This window comes from Epinephelus moara, chromosome 23, assembly GCF_006386435.1.
Source record: "Epinephelus moara isolate mb chromosome 23, YSFRI_EMoa_1.0, whole genome shotgun sequence".
Taxonomy (NCBI): Eukaryota; Metazoa; Chordata; class Actinopteri; order Perciformes; family Serranidae; genus Epinephelus; species Epinephelus moara.
In genome coordinates, this window is record NC_065528.1 from 24,219,568 (window position 1) to 24,240,371 (window position 20,804).

At 40.9% G+C, this 20,804-nt stretch overlaps 3 protein-coding genes across 5 annotated transcripts; 1 reads left to right on the top strand and 2 right to left on the bottom strand.

Moving 5' to 3' along the window:
• Positions 1-1,313: 1,313 nt before the first annotated feature.
• On the bottom strand, positions 1,314-2,402 carry LOC126384613 (tetraspanin-7-like). The gene has a single exon (XM_050035725.1). It carries the CDS (start codon positions 2,400-2,402, stop codon positions 1,314-1,316), a length of 1,089 nt encoding a protein of 362 aa, XP_049891682.1.
• A 3,587-nt stretch (positions 2,403-5,989) lies between these two features.
• LOC126384601 (zinc finger protein 23-like) lies at positions 5,990-15,044 on the bottom strand. 3 transcript variants are annotated; one of them, XM_050035705.1, is made up of 9 exons: positions 14,099-15,044; positions 13,358-13,560; positions 13,173-13,274; positions 13,000-13,095; positions 12,804-12,914; positions 12,602-12,719; positions 10,265-11,027; positions 9,054-9,115; positions 5,990-8,964 (listed from the first exon to the last, which is right to left on the bottom strand). In XM_050035705.1, the coding sequence occupies exons 1-9, from the start codon at positions 14,208-14,210 to the stop codon at positions 7,439-7,441; spliced, it is 3,093 nt and encodes a 1,030-aa protein (XP_049891662.1). In that variant the 5' UTR covers positions 14,211-15,044; the 3' UTR covers positions 5,990-7,438. The 3 variants fall into 3 exon arrangements, with proteins under 3 accessions (XP_049891662.1, XP_049891661.1, XP_049891660.1); XM_050035704.1 differs by having other exon boundaries at positions 9,054-9,112; positions 13,000-13,098; XM_050035703.1 differs by having other exon boundaries at positions 13,000-13,098.
• A 216-nt stretch (positions 15,045-15,260) lies between these two features.
• washc3 (WASH complex subunit 3) lies at positions 15,261-20,748 on the top strand. The gene is made up of 7 exons (XM_050035739.1): positions 15,261-15,478; positions 16,026-16,124; positions 16,238-16,303; positions 16,431-16,568; positions 18,617-18,733; positions 18,817-18,881; positions 18,973-20,748. Exons 1-7 carry the CDS (start codon positions 15,428-15,430, stop codon positions 19,070-19,072), a joined length of 636 nt encoding a protein of 211 aa, XP_049891696.1. The 5' UTR covers positions 15,261-15,427; the 3' UTR covers positions 19,073-20,748.
• The last annotated feature ends 56 nt before the right edge of the window (positions 20,749-20,804 follow it).

Below are 20,804 nucleotides of genomic sequence, written 5' to 3' on the forward strand. Positions count from 1 at the left end.
GGTTGCACTTGCAGATTTGCATACCAAGGACAAATAAACTGATACACATAAGGTCACAGACACCCATTTGATAAGACTTCGCTTCAGGGACCTCCATCTGAAAAGACTGTGCTTGTTAGTTAGACTATTGTTTCCCAACAGGTGTGTTCTCAACAGGTGGGTCCCGGGTCCATTCTAAATTGACTGCAAGTCACTCGCAAATGTGTCAAGTTTATAAAAAAAAAAAACCCACTTAATTTTGAAGTACATTGAATTTCCCACACAGAGCTTTTACTTTGAATTCCCGCTCCCTGCTGTAGAGTGAGTGTCTAACGGACAGCTACATGACAAAGACGGCAAAGTAGCTCAATGACATGGTCAAACGCAAGTATGATGCCGAACACATTGAACTGTGTGGACCTTGAACAAATGACTAAGGAGAAATCTGGACCCCGTGGCCAGACCAGTTGGGAATCACTGAGTTAGAGTATGACTAAGAGCAGAATTCTATAGTTGTCCATTACAGTTGAGGAGATAACCATGGAGGAAGTGATAGTTATGATCAGAATAGTAACTTTTATGCCTCTTACTCATACTGGGCTCACTTCTATAATGAATTAAATAGTGAGAATAAACTATTTCTCTTTATTCTTGGGACCCACTGGCGCTCCCTCAAGGACCTATGAGGGTCTCTGGAACCCTGGTTATGAACCACTGCCATAGAAGACTGGATTATTGGCTTTGGCAGAGGTCTGCGCTCTCCAAGTGCCCTTCTAATGATATCCTTAATGTGTCTTACAATAGATAATTCAACAATATAGGCTGATGAATTGATCATCTGTTGTACTTATTACTAACGGCAGTTCTCGAGAACTTGGCATAGTCACTCAAATCATCTAAACTGACCCAGAAACTAAAAGTAATTTGATTTTAACTGCTGGATGTATTATCGGAATCAGATTTCTACAAAATGTCAGCTTTAAAACTCTTCAGTTTCTTTTCGAAATGCTAAACAGATGTTGCAGTTGGTTTCTTGCTTTACCTTTTTGCATACAAAGGCTTGCACCTTTGACCGTTTTGTTAAAGAACAATTTATTTAATTTTCATAAAGCAGTTAAAGACTTGTGTGGGAAAAGTTTTAATGCCCATCCAAGCCATGCCAATGCCCTTCAAATGCCAATTACCTGACACTGTCAGAAAACAGATGGAACATTTACTCCCGGAAATCTGGCCTTCCGAAATAACTCCCAACACTCTGCAACTCTATTACTCTTTAGGGGCATAGTTCACTCCCAATCATAATTATCTACAAATTACAAATTGACCATTGATACTTAATGTGCCACCACACGTCGATGTTGTCTTGGTGCCAGTTTGTTGGCCAGCAGACAAGCCAGGGCGATGCCTCCAATCTGGGTGAAGGCCAATCCCAACACAGTGGCAGCGATGTGGAAGACGTTGTCGTTGACCAAACTGAAGACTTTGCGAAAGCAGCCGTGTGGATGGATCCCTGCAGCTTCTACTCCTTCAATATCATCAGACAGAAGAGGTCGATTCTTGCAGCCCTTGCGCCTCATGCAGCAGCTGTCCGGCAGGGACACCGAAGTGCCATTCTCGTTGGGCAGGAAGGTCATATGCTGGATAGCCCAGTCCGAAGTGAGCCAGTCACGCCAACCTTCAGCTCCACAACACTCCAAGGCCCTCTGCAGGCTGTCTAATGCATCTGCACGGCCTTCATCCTCGGTGTAGCCGGCCACCGCTCGCTGTAAGCCGCTGCGAAATCCTCCTGCAATGTCTTCACGGTAGAAGAGACCTGAGAGTCCAGCTGCCAAACCGGCTACAAGTGCAACAAGTTGAAAAAACCCATACGCCCTGAGCACGCAGGGTAGGTTTGCAGCCACCCCTAGACAACCCAGGAAGCCCCAGGCAGTGATGGCTGCACCTGTGGCCAGAAGGATGAGCGGTGCATTGGGGTAGCGATTGGCAGACAGCAGCATGAAGTCTGCCAGGGAAATCTGCGCCCACACACCCAGGGTGAAGATGGCCAAACCTGCTGCCCAGAAGAGACAGCTGAAGGCCAGGAGACCCAGGCGCAGGAGGTGCATGACTCCCACTGGGCGGCAGCAGGGTGGGGCAGCGCCCACAGGTGGAGGTGCAGGGGGCGCCAGCGAGGCCTCTGAGCACACCGACAAGGACAGTCGCTGCTGCTGGTGTTGGAGCTGCTCTTCCTGTTCTTGATAGGTCGACAGAAGGTAGCCAGGGATCGCTGAGGGTCGACGAGGAAGAGGAGGTGGAGAGAGCAGGTCAAGACTGCGTGGAGAGGAAAGTCGTCGCACAGCCAGCTGCTGGCGTTCCCAGTCCAAAGCTTGTCTGCTTGGACTCGGCCGAGCTGACAGCGAATCGTATGGCAGTGCAGAACTCATGATCCTGGCTCTGGCTTTATCTGCTCCCCTCTCTCTCTCTCTTCTTCACACTCCTCCCCTCTCTTCCTTCCTCTATCAGTGCTTTCACTCCCGTCCTCCTGCAACACAAGCCCCCCACTATTTTATGACCAGTATTAATCCGCCATCAACACCGCCAATGCCGACTGGACTGTAAATCACACTTATGGGTGTCGCGTCGTCCCGTTATCGGCATCCACAGCCCCCTTGTCTCCGCCGTATTTATTTGTTTATTTCGGACGTTCTTTCCACCTGCATGGTCACCAGCTCTTCAAATTCCTCTGCTGATAGTCCCATCCAGACATCTGGCCGCTCGCTGCATGCTGCACCTCACTCTGGTCGAGGCGAGAGGTGATTGCAGTAGGACCTGAAATCCACCCATGCACACCCTCTCTCGGTGTGGAGGAGACATCCCTTTGAGTTTTACTATTATCCATTTGTGGAATAAATGAACTGGGGAAAAACTGTACTACTGTCTCTACGGTGTGTGTGGTGTCTTTGTGAAAAGTAAAAACTTTACCCATATGTAACTTTTATGCTACAGTGACAAATGAAATTACAGGCTAGTAGCCCCACAGTCAAGGATGTGACTAAAGCCAGTATTTATAGCACTTTAACCTGGATGAGAAAATAAATGATTTTTATGTGTGATGTCTATTTAAAAGTAAATTCTTTTTAAAAATACGGACCTATTTTATTACTGTATAAAGACATGCAAAACACAAATTATGCAGTCTCAAATCTGCACACTAAATGCTCACTTTAGAACTGCGTTTATTAGAACAGTGACACAGTTTAGCATGCTGTGTTGAGATTTTTTTTTTACGAAAAGAGCAAAGGCAAAGGCAATTGCAAACCAAGAAGCATTAAATAGAGCAGATGTAGAGTTTAGCTGGGGGGACATGGTGACATGCAAAATTTAGAGCATGTGCATTACACAAAATTAAAGATAATTACACCATAAATTGATGCAGAAAATGCTTAAATTGGTGCATAAAATTCACAAGAATGCAGGAAATGAAGTGTTTAATACTCAAAAATTTCAGACCCCAAATCCCCCATTTCATTGGTGCAAACCTATGCCCTTGTAATCAGTGAATTTAAATAAGTTTTTCATGAAATTATTATTAGTAATTTACCATTAAAACTGCAGACTTCATGTAGAAATTGAGAAATCCACCTTGGCTACCAGTATAACTACATTATTACCAAAAAGAAAGACTACAATACAGCTAAAGGGATTTATTAACATTAATAAAGCCATTAGTTATCAGTTATAAACCTTTTATGAAGTATGCTTTTGTATTAGGAAGTGGTACCACAATTACTATTTCTGTTGGTTAGTACGCCCGTGATGTGTGCTTTGTATGCAGCGTGGTTTTGGCCACATCCCCCTTTTGTGGTATTAGTCAAATAAAATATAAGATGTAAAGTGCAACCATGACCCAAGAAACTGGCTTGAACTTTCTTTCAAAACCCCACTTACCGCATTATGGATTGTCTCATTTTGTCATTAACAAATTAAAATACATTTAGAAACATATGCAATGCTAAAAATAGATATTCAAACCCCTCCTTCAGACTGCACTGTAGCAGCACTTTGTTGGTCCCCTGTTAAATGATGCAGCCAATTTAATCCTGGTGATTCCTCCTCGGCTTCCCTCCCATAAACCCTCCCCCCTGTCAGAGCTAATTAAAGCCTCTCAGTTAATTAAACACATTTATATGGATTTTTTTTTTATAAGGACACAAGCATGAAATTGACATGATGACTGAGTGGGGAGTACCCATTCAGGAAGAGGGGAAGGATGTGCAGAACCACAATTTATTCTTATACTATATACATAGGCCTACATATACATATAGGCTATAGAAAATAGCTTATGGATTTAAAAAAAACATCACAAAATTAATTGTGACTGGCCACAATAGCTTGCATAATGATTTTTACGTGTTTACCAGGTTACACATACAGATTAGAGTACCTTGTTCCCCAGAATGTGAAGACTACAGCAGTGAGCAGGGTGAGGGGAGAGGGAATTTCACAACAGGCAGCCGGAGGTCTGCAAAGGAAATGAGGTTATGTTTATGATGTTTATAATTAATCTTTGCTCTGTAACCACCAGCTCACCGGGTTTTATGTGCACTCTGGACAGAAATGAAGGAAATACATCACCTGACACATGCAGGATGAGATTTCAAGGCAGCTCCAAGAAAATACAGCCGAGGGGGGAGGAGAGGTGAGGGGGAAAACACTCCTCTCTTGTGATTGCTGCAGCATTGTCCTTTTGAAACAGACACAATAAAAGCAACATCTGGGAAACACCTTAAAGCAGAGCGCCCCAACCTTTCTGACTTGTGACCCTTAAAACAAAGCTTTGTCTGCTTACAAACCTGTTACAGGTCAAATGTGTCATAATGGCAGTTCCACCAAAGATTATTATTCCTTCTTAAATTGTCATAATTTTCACAGGCCTTAATGATATAAACAAGACTGACTATGAGTACAGCTTCACAGAGTTGGAAGAATGTGCTTAAGTCTCAAAATGCACAGTGGTGCTTTGAGCTAAATGCTACGTCAAGCATGCTAACATGCTAATGTTAAGCTAAGCAGGTATAAGCAGGTATACCATGTGCCCTATCTTAGATTGGTGTTAGCATACTAACATTTGTTAATTAGCAATTACCAAAAATACAGCGGAGGCTGATGTTTGGCTGGTATTTGGCCGAGAGTGCTCTGTGTTGAGCTTTTTTCTGTATTGAAAAGATGACAAAATAAACTAACTTTTCTGCATTCTGGAGGTGTGCGATCCCCCATTTTTTTTATTCATTTAAGGACTCTTTTTGGACAACGCACCCAGAGGTTTGAGCGCAGTGGTCTTTCCCAAAAATGGCTGGTATTTTTAAAAACTTTTTACCTGATGATGGTGCTGGAGGCAAAGTTAGAGGAATAATCAAAGTTACTACAGTTCATCCGGAGGAAGCATGAAACATGGCATGGCAAGCCACCTGATATAGTTGTCAAGACATTTCAAATCTCGTTTTGTGCGGCATGAAAATGTTTTTCTGTTTCTACATCCTTGTTAATCATCTCCTGATTTCTGCTTGGGACCCTTTTGTGGGGCGTGACCTTCGGTAGAGAAGCATTGCCTTAAAGCAGGGGTAGGCAACCCGTGGCTTAACATAAAATTATTATATATATATATATATATAACAGTTGTTTTTTGTTTTTTTAACATTCTGATTTTCATTTGTCATTGTTGTAGGCCCTATGTGAATATTGCTTTTAACAATTGTCAAAATGTGTAGCCTATATATTGAATTTAAAGTGAGGAATTAAAAATATTTTAAAGTTTCATCAACTAAAATATGCATCATACGTCTACAATCTGGTGCCTTTTCTGGTAAATTTTACTTAACTTCAGTCACGGTGGCTAGCCTGGAGTCTCTCTAGCAAGGCTGACTATGTATTCCAAGTCTTGAAGGAAAATCGAGGATTTAATAATGTGTGGACAGATTTATTTGCTTTCACCACCAACGCTGCAAAGTTAAAGTACTAATTAATTATAAACTAGTCCATACCCGGGGATGTGTTATGTATAGAGGAATAAGAAATCAAAAACAGTATATTAGAGGAGATGCAACATCAGAGCACTGTAAATGCACTGTGTAATAAATATTAATGTAAGACAAACAATGCACACTGTATTTAGAAACATGCTTTATGGCAAAATACGTGGAGCATAGTTTTGGCTGATGGCACGGAGGCACGCGTGTGCGCGGGGCCGTGTGCGGGCACACAGGTACACACATACACATGCAACACGGAGAAAGAATGAAAGAAACAGTGCAAAGTGCACAGCGCAATGTTTAGTTTGTAATGTTTGTAGGCTAATGTCAGTAAAGTGAAAATATGTAACGGCTGGCTTGCGCACACAGATGCGCGTTCCTTCAGTAAAATAATTACCTCAGCAAGTGTTGGCACTTGAAATTGCATGTCCCAGCCATAAACTGTGGTCCCAGCGCAGGTGTTTTCCAAGTGGTCTCTGCGCATTCGCGCAGCTCTCGCTGCTAATGGTGCTCACAGTATGAACGGGTAGTGGAAAAAAACGCGAATATAAACAGTAGCAATGTGGGAAAAATGCAAAAACGGCATTGTGGCTGTCTGCACATGACCAAGATGAAAGCCGATGTGCAAGTTCAGAGAAATAGGTCAAAGCAGTGAGGAGGAAAACAGATGATGACAGACGGACGGACAGAGGGACAGAGGTTTCTCCATTTAATAGTAGGATAGACCACTGCAGAGTAGCAAGCTTACTTACTCATATTAATGAATGCTCATTTAGACTGTTACCTTTATTCCTATATGTTTTGCAGCTTCAGACATTTTTTTGGCAAATAATGTGTCTTTTAATAGTAAAGGTTGCCGACCCCTGCTCTAAAGTATAATTCAATTCAACACGACAGAAATAAAGTGCAGTGTGTAGGATGTAGAGGGATATATAAGCAGAAATGGAATAAAATATTCATAACCATGTTTTTAATAGTGTATAGTCACCTGAAACCAGCAAACATGTTTTCGTTACCTCAGAATGACTTGTTTATGAGACCTGGATACAGCATTGGCCGCAGGGCTTCATTCATACCTATGGAAGTTGCTCAGTGGCACATGACATCCAAATCTCTATATTTCCACTGTATGAAATTACCTGGATGATTGGCACTGCTTCTGCATCACTGGGCCCATACAGCAGGCGCACTATATGTACAGCTGCTTGGCTGTGCTCTACGAATATAGCTGAGTGGCCAACTTCCTTGAATGGGGTTAAAGTAATAACTACTAAAAAAGAGTGCTACAGTTCCAAACACGCCTTGTCTACACTTAGTAAAATCAGTATAGTCAAGAAGACATGTAGTTGTGGACACACGTTTCTCTCCTGATCAGTTTTTGTCACATTTCATAAAGCTAAATATCTAAACTCAAGCATCCTGATACATGTTATATTTTTTTCACTGTTTCAATCACTGATATTTTTCTCAGGCTGTATCGAGTCCACAGACTGTGCTGCTTCTCCCTCCTCGCTGTGTGTCTCCATGTGTTTCTTCAGCTTGGCCTTGGACGTGAATGTTTTCTCACACTGCTCACAGTGCGGCTTCAGCGGCTTCAACCCCGAATGGCTGCGCTTGTGTCGCGCCAGCTCTGACGAGCTCTTGAACTTGAGCTCGCAGATGTTGCAGGGGTACGGCCTCTCCCCTGTGTGAATACGCTGGTGCAGCTGAGCCTCGCTGAGGGTGAGAAACGACTTCTCACAGTGTCCGCAGGGGAACGGCCTCTCTCCTGTGTGGATGAGATTGTGTCTGGTCAGTGCGTACGGTTTGGTGAAGCCCTTCCCGCAGTAGGCGCAGGAGTACGGGCGGGCCCCGGTGTGGGAGACGATATGTTCCTGTTGGGTTTTTTTGCTTTTGAAACGTTTGTCACACTGGGGGCAGGAGTAGGGCCTGTCGTCCACGTGTGACCTGTGATGTTTCGAAAGCTCTCCCTGCGATAAAAAGCCCTTCCCACACTGAGAGCAGAGGAAGGGTTTCTCCCCAGTGTGCATCCTCTCGTGTCTGGCCAGCACAGACACCAGGGTGAACCTCTTGGGGCAGTGGGAGCACTGGAAAGGCCGCTCCCCTGTGTGAACACGGAGATGTTTAATGAGCATAAAGCGAAGCGAGAACCGTTTGCTGCACTGGTTACACTGGTAAGGTCGCTCCCCAGTGTGTGTGGACAGATGCCTCTTCACATCAGATCTCCGGGTGTACGTCTTCTCACAATGTGGACACTTAAACTGACTCTTCACTTGATGGATCTGCCGGTGCTGGGAGCGTGCGAGCAGGGTATCGAAGCCTTCGCCGCACTTCTGGCATATGTAGCGTTTGGTGATGATGTGAGACTTCCTGTGCTCCAGCAGTTCGGAGGAAGTGGAGAAACTGTAGCTGCAGATGGAGCAGATCTGAGGAAGCTGGCTCTCCTGTGAGTGAGACTTCTTGTGGTGGACGGTGAGTGCGCGGAGGTTAGCGAAGGAGCTCCCGCACACCTGGCAGGAGAAAGAAATGGCCACGCCGTGATGTTTACTCTCATGTTTGGCCAGATCCCACGAGTGCTGGAAGGTTCTGTCACACTGCGAGCAAAGAAACGGTCTTTCTCCGGTGTGAGTGAGCTGGTGTCTCCTCACGTCTGACGACCGGGTGAACGTCTTGCCGCACGTCTCACACGTGAGGGCCCTCTGTCTGCTTTGGGACTGAGATGCATTGACTTTGCTTTGATTGTCTGGCTGCTCTGCTTCGCTCCCCTCTGTGTTTCCTGTGGGTAAAAGTTTAATGGATGTAAATATTTCATCTGTGCTGGAGGGAGACGGAGTAAATTTGGCTCCTGAGAGAGTCCTGTACACTTCAGAGTGAACACTCTGCATGTGGAAGTGAGGAGGGCTGTTTTTGTCCGAGTTGTGGAAGGGACACTGTGAGCAGGTGAAGATGATGGACATCATCTCATCCGAACCATCTGCAAGTAATAAAAGACAAAAGTGTGAGTAAAACGTGGATTATATTTCAAAAGGTGCAAGATGTTTCTCTTATCCATGTCAATATTACCTTTGTCGTTGCCTTTGACGGCTATAACAGAGGGGGTGAGAGATACATCAGCTTTGCTCCTGCTGACACAAAAATGGAAATAATGCAGAAATAACTGTAAATGCTGTTTAAATAATGTCTCACAAATAATATGTGAAGTGTTACAACAAATACTACAGTAAAAAGTATGGTACTTCATCCCTGTAATTTCTAAGGAGGAACAGTAATACTATTATCAGAAAGTAAGAAACAATTAAAGGAATGGTTTGACATTTTTGGAAATACACTTATCTGCAATTGTGCTCAGAGTTAGATGCAATGATTGATACCACTACAAAGCTAGCACCACTAGTCGGTTAGCTTAGATTAGCAAAAAAACAGCTAGCCTGGCCCTGTGCAAATCTAACAAAATTTGCCTAACAGCACCTCTGAAGCTCACTAATTAATGCTTTATTTCTTGTTTGCTCTCTCCACAAAACAAAGTGTAAAAATGACACATGGTTTTCAGGGGGTTATATGCCGAACTACTTTATGGCCGGGGGATGTTTTCACACTGTTTCCCATCTTTATGCTACGCTAAGCTAAGCGTCTGCTGGTAATAGCTCAGTATTTAGCGTACAGACTATGGCTGTCACAATAACTTACCTCTTACTTACGCACCTCTTATTGCGCCTCATTGCCCTTCTGTGTTCTGTATTTAACAAGTATTTAAATTGTTTTTAAACTGTGTCACCTTTGTCTTTTAAAAAGCAACAATCTACCAAATAAAAGTCTGACAATAGAGCTTATTTACAAATCACTAAAATCGGAATAAAAGAAGTAATTTACAAAAACAAAAAATGGCAGTGCATATTTCGCCTTTCAGCCACCCTCAATCACTGCAGCAAAAATTCCTCCACTGCAACAGCCCTCCTACAGACATGACAATGGTAATGATTTCTCATTTGATTAATAAATGTCCCGAAAATGTCAACTTCGTTCTTTAAAGAAGTCTTAATGAAAAACTGACAAATATCTTAAGACTATAAAAGGCGCAGCTGAAAATGGAAATAGACGTCATTCAAGACGTGTATTTCCCAAATAGTTTTTTGTTACTTTTGTTATGTAATGTTGCAAATCAGTTGAGTGAAAAAAATAAAACTTGTCCATTTGGTAATGTGGATTTTTAAAAATACTATCTCATAGGAGGACGTAGTCACAGTATTACGGTATTACTACTTTCTCTGACTTACCTCTGGATTTTACACATCTCCTGCCAGCTGGGTGAGGATTTTATTTGTAGACGAGTCGATCGGCGCACATTCTCTGAACTGGAAGACTGTTGTGTTTCAGATAATGGATCCTCACTGGGGACATCTGTTTCTTCATGGACAGAAAAAGCTTTGTGATCATCCTCCAAGTCTGTACATGAGTTCATGTTGCTCTCTGTGCCTCCATGTTGAAAATCCTCCTTCACCTCTTGAACATTTTCTCTCTTCTCATCAGTTTGGTCGCTTGTTTTATGTCCTTCGTTTGTTGTTCTTTCGTCTGGTGCATTTCCTGATCCAGGCTCGTCATTAAGGGATGAATCATTACTCTTTCCTGTCAATACATCTTGCCCGAGGCTTTCCTTCCTCAGTGCGAAAGTTTTCGTCAGAGTGTCCAGAGCTTTGGCGACATCCACAGTTTCAGTTGTTTCTTCTGTCCTTAAGGTGGTCGTCTCCTCACCGCCGGCGTTATCTGCGCTCACAGCCACTATCTCCTCTTCGTAGAAATCGGTTTGAACTTGCACTTCAGCTGACTCGATCATTTCTTCATCGACTTCAGATTCCCCAGCTTCCACCTCGGTGTAGACAGCAACAACGCTGTACTGATCTGTCCCGACAAAGGTGACGGGGTTTAGCACATTAGCGTAGTTGTGGATTGATTCCAGTCCAACAGAGATGTTTGTCCTTTGCGAGGGAGGAATGGATAAAGCAGACATGATGCAGCTGCCGATGGTGGATGAAGGGCCATCTGTAAAAAAGAAAACAAGGAGTCACTGAATGAAGAATCTCTATAAACTGATTCTGATTATGTGTGCTGAATCTGTGGGCAATGGGACAAGACTTTGGTATTGGAAACGTTCTGGTTTCTGTTTGTAGTCTGAGTACTATTGACCAATCATGTTTGAATGACTGTAAACAGCACGTGTAAAGAGGTGGAATGCATAGACAAAATGCAATCTTAGAATGCATCGGCTATCGTCTGACAACAAGTTAGCTTTATATTCTTTTTTTTTTCATATGTAGATTTCTGTTTATAGAGCAAAAATTACGGCGCACGGAAGAGAAAGTCTTGGCCCGGATGTCCACTGGCTACGCCATATCAGCCCGAAATATCAGAGGCTTCATGGTTGTCAAAAGGAAGCCAATTGGTTCTGATACACTCGCTAAAAAATTGTAATTTTAAGGCACTTCCTGGAAACACCTTCAGGTATTTACAAGTAGTGCTGTAACTAAAGATCACTTTTACTTTTCCTATTAGTTTTATCGATTAATCGCCTAAGTGTTTCGTCAATAAAACACCAGAAGATGGTTAATGGTGTTGTTTGTATTTTATTGTAGTCCTGTTGTATTTATTTGTAGTTTATTTTGTGATCATTTTTAACAAATGTAAAGTGTCTTTGAGTACCATGAGAAGCGCTCTACACATAAAATGTATTATTATTATTATTATTATTATTATTATTTAGAAAAAGCTTGTTACAATTTTTGCCAGAGCCCAGGTGAGAGCTTCAAATTGTTTTTTTGTGAGACCTTTTTGTCTACAACGCAAAGGTATTCAACTTACAGTGATATATAGGGTTGGATATTTGTGCAGATGTCAAGATTTGATTAAATTATATTTTAGAAACTTGTAACTTAATTTGATGTGAAATCGCAATAGCAACATAAAATATAAATTGCAATGTTGCATAAATCGAAAAGAGATTCTCTGAATTTATCTTGGGAACTTACATCTCTTTTTATTCTACAGTAACCAACAATAGCGTTTTCTTTTGAATATAAAAGTGCCAATTATAAATTAAATTGTAACCACATTTCCTTAGTATAAAATTTTGGGTCAAAATAGGCAGTATATAGAACTATACTAAAGGACTTAGGACAGGATCACACCAGTCTCAGCGCCTACTTCTTGCTCGGATCACTCCCATCTTTGAACTCAGCTTTCATTGCGATCTCAACTACACTCTCCTAGGTGCCTCCAGGACCTCACTTTGCCATCATGACACACACAGACAGACAAGATAAAAACAATACCAGCCCCGCTGTCGCAGCTGGTAAAAATGTATAAAAGTGTACACACAACATTCTGTGCAAATTTACACACATTCGCTGAGAAAAGATAAGAATGCAAAGGTCGATTTTGGAATTTCAAGACTCAATATTGGATCATACAACTGAAAATCTATGTTTTTTTTACCCAGTTTCAATGATATAACAAAGGCAAAAGCAGATCTCTACATTTAAGAAGCTAAAACCAGAGCATGCTTGGTGTTTTTGCTTGATATCTGACTTAAAAGACAACATAATTTCAGCTCTACTCACATGGCATTTTCAGCAGTCCTATACTTTTGTAGTGCTCGAAGATTAAACCCAGCTCTTCAGGTGAGGACTGGACACATTCCTCCAACACAGAAGGAGCCGAGCCGAACCAGGCGGTGGTCTGTAATCACAGTTTGTGGTAAATGGTGATATTGTGCACAGAAGAAAAAACAACCTGAGAAATCTGAATGGACTGATTCAATACCTGTTTTAAGTCTGGTACTGGGAGCAGCTTTTCCAGCTTTGAGAGCAGCTCCCACAATAACACATGTAGAGCGGCGTCATATTGTGGCCCATATTCCACTGGGAACACCTCCTGTAAGAGTTCATTCAATGTCAGTTTACTGCAGGACTTATTGTGAGTATTTTCAAGACAAGAAATTATTTAAAATCTGTCTGACCTGGAAGAAATACGCTCTCTCAACAGGATCCTTCAGCAGGCTCTCAACAAGTGCAATAAAAGTGGACTCTGTTGCTTTCACCTCTGTGTCCCTGCACTGCTACAGATAAGATTCATGTCACTTTAAGATTATTATTATTTGTTTTCAAAAAGGAATTTCCTCACTGTACTTACATCTGTGTTTGCAGAGGTTATTGGGAGTCTATCCAAATAGCTCTGGATCACCGGAGCATCAACAGAACCTCGAGCCGTGCCTTTGCAAAGCTCCAGAATCAACTGAAATATCAACAAACTATGTTATCGCAAAACCATTACAGCAAAATTTACAATATTTGATACAGTACACAACTTCTGCTCACCCTTGCTCTTAGCCCCAGAATGAGCTGAGCTCTCTGCTTGTGGTTGATCAGTCCGGGGACTGCCTCTGTCACCATGAACACAAACTCCTGCAGCTTATCATACTTCATCACATCTTTCTGCTTTGCCAGCTGCCACATAGCAGCAGACAGGAGCTGCAGTGGAGGCACCAGGAGGCGAAGGAATGCAAGAGGCAGGCTTGGGTCTGAGGGATCAAAGTGCAATGTGAGAGATGGTCTGTTGAGGGCATCAATGAGCTTTTAGTGAAGGAGAGCAGTTTGCAAGCAAACTGAGCAGCACCTATTTTACTTGTAATACTTTAAAAATCTTCTTTAAATAAGCTCTTTCGCAATGGAAATATAATCAAGGTAATAATTTGCTAAATCAAAGCAACGGCAAAGTTACTGCAACTTCTATTTATTCTTAAAACTACCCCTTAAGAAGCTGCCATTAGCCTATGAACCCGTATAGTTGCTGGATGCACCTATTTAATGGGCGTTTTGAACTTGAAACCAGGTAAAGAATCTGCAGGTGTGCTTTAAATCTCGTAAAAATTAACTGTGTTACGTCACATTAACATTTGACATCAGACTATAACAAGTTATTTCATTGTGCGATAGCTCCAGTCTTAAAACCACTGATTGTCATGATTCCTTTAAATAGACGGGTCCCGCTAACAGTCTGACTGATATAAACATGGCCTTCCTTAAACTACAGCGGGAGAAAATTAATAATAAACGTACCTTTAGTTTTCTCTATTGACCCGATAACCTCCATTAATGCGAGGTGACTGCTGTAGCGTTGAGAAATAGATGTAAAATAATGATATTTGTTTTTGTTTTTTTTAGCTAGCATGCGCTGTTGGAACGCAAACACCCGCTTCCTCAACTCGTATGCGTTTCCTCTTTTCAAAATAAAAGTGTCACAACTCAGCTCTGTTCTTCACTTAAAATCCACTTTCTCTCCTCTCGTCTTGAGTTTCAACAGTAAGACAAGAAATTCAATTTTAACTATTTACCCTGGCATTTTACATGTATACAGTTCATTTAGATTGAGTGATTCGTGTTTCAATAGCATAATGTAATTTTTTTTTTAAATTAAATATCCAAAACTCTTGAAACTCAATGTCAACATTACCTACTAGCTTTTTCACAGAGCACATAGTTTTAATCAGCAAATGAAGCAGTTAAAAACTCTGGAGAAAGTTGATTAGTGAACCTTAAATCAATATTAATTATAGCAACAGAGGCAAAAATATTTTTTCATGATAGAATTATAAAACATGGATGCATAACAACTAAGTATTAAGCCCATAAAATACAAAAAAAATTATAGTTAAATAAACAAGGATTCTCTGACATGCAGGTGCTAAGTGTTTTGGGAGCTGATCTCACTGTAAGCACTTAAAGATTTATAGAATAATACATTTAATTTTATCTTAAAAAGATTTTAAAGACTTGGTTGTAATTATGATCAAATGTACCAGGTACAATTTGTCCTCATAAATCCAGCTGTGGTCAAAGACACAAAACAAAACATTTGACAAGTGACAATGGGTGTTACAAAAGCCTTCCAAAAACCTCTGCAGCACTGACTTTCCATCTAACCGCAAAACTCAAATTGAATCTTAGTTAAAACATAATTTGTAAGACAGTGAATGGAACTGTAATTAATTAGAGAAAAAAACACTGGTAAAACAATATTTTGCAAGACACAAGTTTATAGATAAAAGTCTTATTTGTAAGTTTGAAAATCTCACTGTTGACTTAAACGTTATTTTAAGACATAATGGGTTTTTTTGTAGCTTATAAAACTTGTAATAATCAGAAACTGTCAAATGCAGCTACGGGACATAACCGGATGTTGTTGCTTTTCCAAGGACCGGAACGGCGGCTTCAAAATAAAAGCTCAAACCGCCCGTTGGGTGCAACGTCGTGACGTCACGGTCACATGAAACGTTTCCCAGCAAATATTTTTTTGTATTTAACATTTCTGTGTTTTTGCAGTGCAAATTTTCGCTGTTTGAACTGAAACTGCTCTTTTATCTGCTACAAGTTTAAAAAGCGTCCAACATGGACGAGGACGGGCTGCCGATCGTGGGTTCCGGTGTCGATCTTACCAAGGTTGGTGTCTAAATTAGCTAGCTAGCTAGCATTAAGCTTAGCTAACTAACGTCAAGCTACATATTGAGCAAATGAGAAGAAATGGGGGCAAAACAGTGCTGCGAGACAGTTGTCATCCTGATTAGCAAGTCAGATAGTAATTATAACGTTAGTACTTAAGCTAGTTAGCTGTAATCGAAGCAGCTGTTAGCTTCATTATGATTAGCTAACAAAACTGCCTTTTAACATCTCTTTGGCATCCATCCATAGCTTGCAGCAATAACTGTTGGAGTCTTTACTGAATAATTAACATATTATTTAAATATTTAATCACTGTAAAATATTGTGTGGGGTGGCTCAGCTGTGGTAGAAATAATAAATGACTAACTTCATATTAACCTGTTGTCAACAACCAAAGAGTTCACAACATCTACTATGTTCAAACTGAATGAATGCAGTGAGTGTAGTGGCCTAAGGGAGGCAAAATGGCTGTATGTGATTTACTTCATGTCCTCAGTACATCACATGCTGGGTTCCTCCTTAATAAAGCTCCATCTGTTTCCTTTAGGTCCCTGCTATTCAACAGAGAAGAGTCGTTGCCTATCTCAATCAGTTTGTCGTGCACACAGTCCGGTTCCTTAACCGCTTTTCCACAGTTTGTGAAGAGGTTTGTACTTCTTCTTGTACTCTTTACTTGCCTCTGTTGTCCTGGTTAATTCACACACACAACTTCTGCAACACTGAGATCATATCCTGAACTGTTAAACCTTTTCCCCACAGAAACTTTCCAACATATCTCTACGCATACAGCAGATTGAAACAACCCTTTGTATTCTGGAAGCCAAGGTGAGCTCTTGAGCTTCTGACGTTTATGACACTATATATATATATATATATATATATATATATATATATATATAAATGTCATGCTCATGCTCTGATCATGTGCCAACTATTGTAATGTTCTGTGCAGCTGTCCTCCATACCTGGGCTGGAGGACGTCACGATAGAGGGACTCAGTCAGCGGCAACCTGCTCAGGCTAATGGACCCACTAACGCCAGTCAGAGCCAAACAGATGGTCCACCAGCAGGGACCCTGCCTCCCACAGAGGTAAATACACTGACATGCACACAAACAAGTATATAGTATTTTTCAGCCACATTGTACCACAAGAGCCAAGATGATTTTCTTTTTTTAACAGAAAGCCATGTATATGCATTTTATGTGGATTCAACCACCAGTTCATAATACAAAAAGTCAAACATGTTCATTGTACTTAAAAGAGTAGTAGAGATTTAAATAGATATGCTTATACACTTTCTTGCAGAGAGTTAGATGAGAGGAGTGATACCACCCTTATGTCTGTGTGTTAATTATAAAGCTAAAGGCAGGAAATGGTTAGCTTAGCTTAGCATAAAGACCTGGAAACAAGGGGAAATGGCTCATCTAGCTCTGTGCAACGATAACAGGATCCACCTACCAGCTCCTCTAAAGCTCACTAACTATTGGCAACCTCACAGTGGTGACGAGTCTCAAGGAAGTCACTGTGCCCACAGGGAAGTAGTTCCATCACATAACTTCCCCTGAAGCCACAGCTTTACAACTCTTTTCATGAACAGTTAAAAGAATTAAAAACTAAGACAGTGGTCCAGTTTGACTAATCTTGCCACACAGACGTTTTGGGTAAGACACCCTTCTTCAGCATGTATTCTGGCAATTTCACAAACAATATACACAGGTGGGGTTAATTTGAGGTGATGGCAACCAGCACAAGAAGTAGATCCCAGCAGAGGGCGCCAAAACCTGTCCTGGCACAGTCTCAAGATGGAGTACAGTGCTTCCCAACTGGTGCAGCAACGGGGTCCAGATTTCTCCTCAGTCATTAATTTAAGGTCCAAACATTTTAATATATTCAGCATCATACTTGTGTTTTGCCATGTCATCAAGCTAGTTTGCTGTCTCTGTCAAGTAGCTGTCCACTAGAGACTCATCCTAAAGTAGGAATCAGCACTTGGAAAAAAAAGAGCTGTGCTGAAATTTGCTGTATTTCAACATGAAGTGTGTTTTTTTTACAAACTTGACATGTTTGCAAGTCACTTGTGGTCCATTGAGAACGGACCTGCGACCCACTTGTTGGGAACCACTGGTAAAGAACACTAAAACATAAAAAAAACAAGGACGCTACAGTAATGCTTGTTTCCTATAAAGTAAATATAATTTGTGCCCTTTCCTTAGTTTTTCATGTTTTAGTATTCTACATAATGAGACTCCATACCAGGAAAGGTTGTTGCTCCTTCTGCTTAGATCTACATGTTGCACTGCCTGCTACTGCAGCAGCTAAAACCCATACAGTCTATGGTGTGGTGAAGTCAAGCATGGTGTATTTAATAATAATAATTTTATTTATAAAGCACATTTGAAGCTTGAGTACAAAAGCACTCTCTAGATTAAAACATTTACAAAATAAAATGTAAAAAATAATAAACCCATGAAAGCCCCCTGTATGACACACACAAAAAAGAACATGAAAGCACTTATATGAAACAGCACTGAGTCCATTCTTAAACAGATGGAGGTGCAAATGCAAAATAAATGAAGTAAACTCATACATAAATAAGTGAAATGTGTGTAAGAGAAGTTAGCTCATAGAAAGCAGATGAAAATTTGAAGCAGTTGGCAGTTCAGCATGCCGAGATCCCACCAGAACATTTGATAGTATGGCTTTACTACATGCCTTTGGCGTCTGACAAAAATAAATGCATAAAATGCAGAAGGAGTACTTCAAAAGAAACTCCATTTGTATTGGTATCACTTTAAAGGTGCTGGTTTTGGTACTGGTATTGTAATTTTTTTAAATGATACCAAACCCCACCTATAGGTAACCCCACTTGTGTACATTTCTGTGTGTCTTTGTGTCAATATTAATGTCACATGAGATTCAGTGTGCTAATTAGTCAGCTTTATATTGTATAATCAATATTATAAACACTCCAACATCGGATAAACACATCTGCAAACCACAATCTCTGCAAGTCTGAAACCTACAAGAGCAGCACTCACTAAAAATGCAAAACAAGGTACCACACTCGATATCCTGTGTTGTCTAAACCACTGGTTATATCACACTGTTTTGGTAATTTGCATATTCCATGTCGCAGCCCGCTCAGACTGCACCAGATTCTGCAGCGACACCAAAAGCAGAAGCAGGTGCAGAGAACGTCATGACGGTGGCCAAGGACCCACGTTATGCCCGATACCTGAAAATGGTCCAAGTGGTATGTCATGCAGACTGTAGGGATTAAAAAACACATAATCTGTGTGTTCTGTATTTTAATAAATGTTTTATTATTCATCACAGGGAGTCCCAGTTATGGCGATAAAGAATAAAATGGTCCTGGAGGGTTTGGATCCCAGCTTGCTTGAGTGAGTCTTTCACTGTTACTGGTGATGATTACATAATAGTCTTTATCTCTGTAACACTGACCGCTAACATTTCCTTCCCTGATGATGACAGCACACCGGATGCCCCCTTACCTGATGGAGGAACAAGGAGCACGGAGGATCAGGATGTTGCAGCCACCAGCTCTGACAGCGAATCATCTTTCAGTGACTGACACCTTTCCTCTGTCCCCATCACCCACATAGCTTCCTGTAAAGGCCATGCATTGCTATACTGAGCTCCTGTAGGCCTGTACTGAGAATGAAAAGTCGGCTGCAGAGTGCCTGTAAAGGAGCACCTGTGAGAGGGTGCAAATGTAAGTGCCTGAAACAGGAAACTCCAACCAGATTGTAATTTCAGTGTAGAAGCACTGAAATAGTTTTGCATTCGGTCGGTCAGTGACCTCCACAATTTTGATACATCTTGCGTTTTTGACAAATTCAAAAAGAGTGAATAATTTTCCTTGTTGATTGTTTGTCATCAGAACATGGCAGTGGCAGTGACTATTGTACAAGAAGTTATCATATCCTGTAGAAGATATCGGTCTTCTTTTTGGTTGTTGCACTACTATAATGCCTTTAACAGAAACTTAAACAGAAAATTATTTGAAAAAAGGTACTCAACAAATAAATTCTATTTCTGTGTGTTACAGCCAGGGAGAAAAATATCACAATAATCCTTCAGTAATGATGTATATCATAATATGGTGTAATTTCCGTCCTTCCTTAAAATCAGCTGTCATTCTGAAGTACTTTGATGAAATTATATTAGCAATATTTTGATTTGTTGACCTTTAACAGAACGCTTAAAGGAATACTTCACCCTCCAAATGACCGTTTTTAAATCTATTACTAAGCAAAACTATATTAAGCTCTTAAACAACTCACGCAGTATAATTATAGTCTCATTTATTCAACTGTGTGCTCAGTACTTCCTAAAAAGACAACTCTTTCCGATGGGGAACTGAACTGAAAGCGAAACTTATCAATGCTCTCTTCAAAGCCAGACTCCATTGACAAAAGCAGTAATTTTACCTTGCTGAACACAGGAGTTGCTGATCTACTGCTGCCCGGATTGGTAGATTATAAGTGTTAGTGTTTGACTTTACTGAATCTGAACTAACCTTTTAAAACATGGAAGTCACACAGCAACACAAACAAACTGACTAATTGAGGCAGCAGTAGACCAGCAACTCCTGTGTTCAGGGAGATAAAATTACTGTTTTTGTCAATGGAGTCTGGCTTTGAAGAGAGCATAGATAAGTTTTACTTTCCATTCAGCTGGGTGGCACTGAGCATACGACTGGATAAATTAGACTTTGATTGTACTGCACAATTTGTGTGAGAGTTCGTTAACAGATGTTTTGATATAGTTTTTGCTGTTGTTAACAATGGACCCCAATGACTTCAATTCATCAAGAACTTTCAGGAGTTTTTGGATTCTTCATTCATCGTGGCGACATGTGAGAAAACATTGTTTCCGTCATGAATTAAGCCTAACACAGGATTAGTAAGTGATATACAAATAATCATTTGGGGAGTGGCGTTTTCCTTTAATACTGCCTGTTTTTTCTTCTTCATCTCAAAGCAGCAAAACTGAGATTCAATAAGTTGGCATATGAACAATATCCAAACAGGAGTTCCAAACTGGTGTCTTTACAGAATATTATAATCAAGTCGCAGTGGAGCGTCATGCTTATCCATTGTTGGACCTTGTTAATCACGACACAGCGACTTCTGAAAGTATTCAGACCTCTTTGCTTTTTTTGCAAAGTTTATATATTAAAGATTTAAGATGGATTGGGTTAAATTTTTGGGCTGTCAGTTTACTAACAATATGTTGGAGCAAAAACATGTTAATAGAAGGTTTTGCAAACTTATTCTTAATGAAAAAATGAAATCTGAATA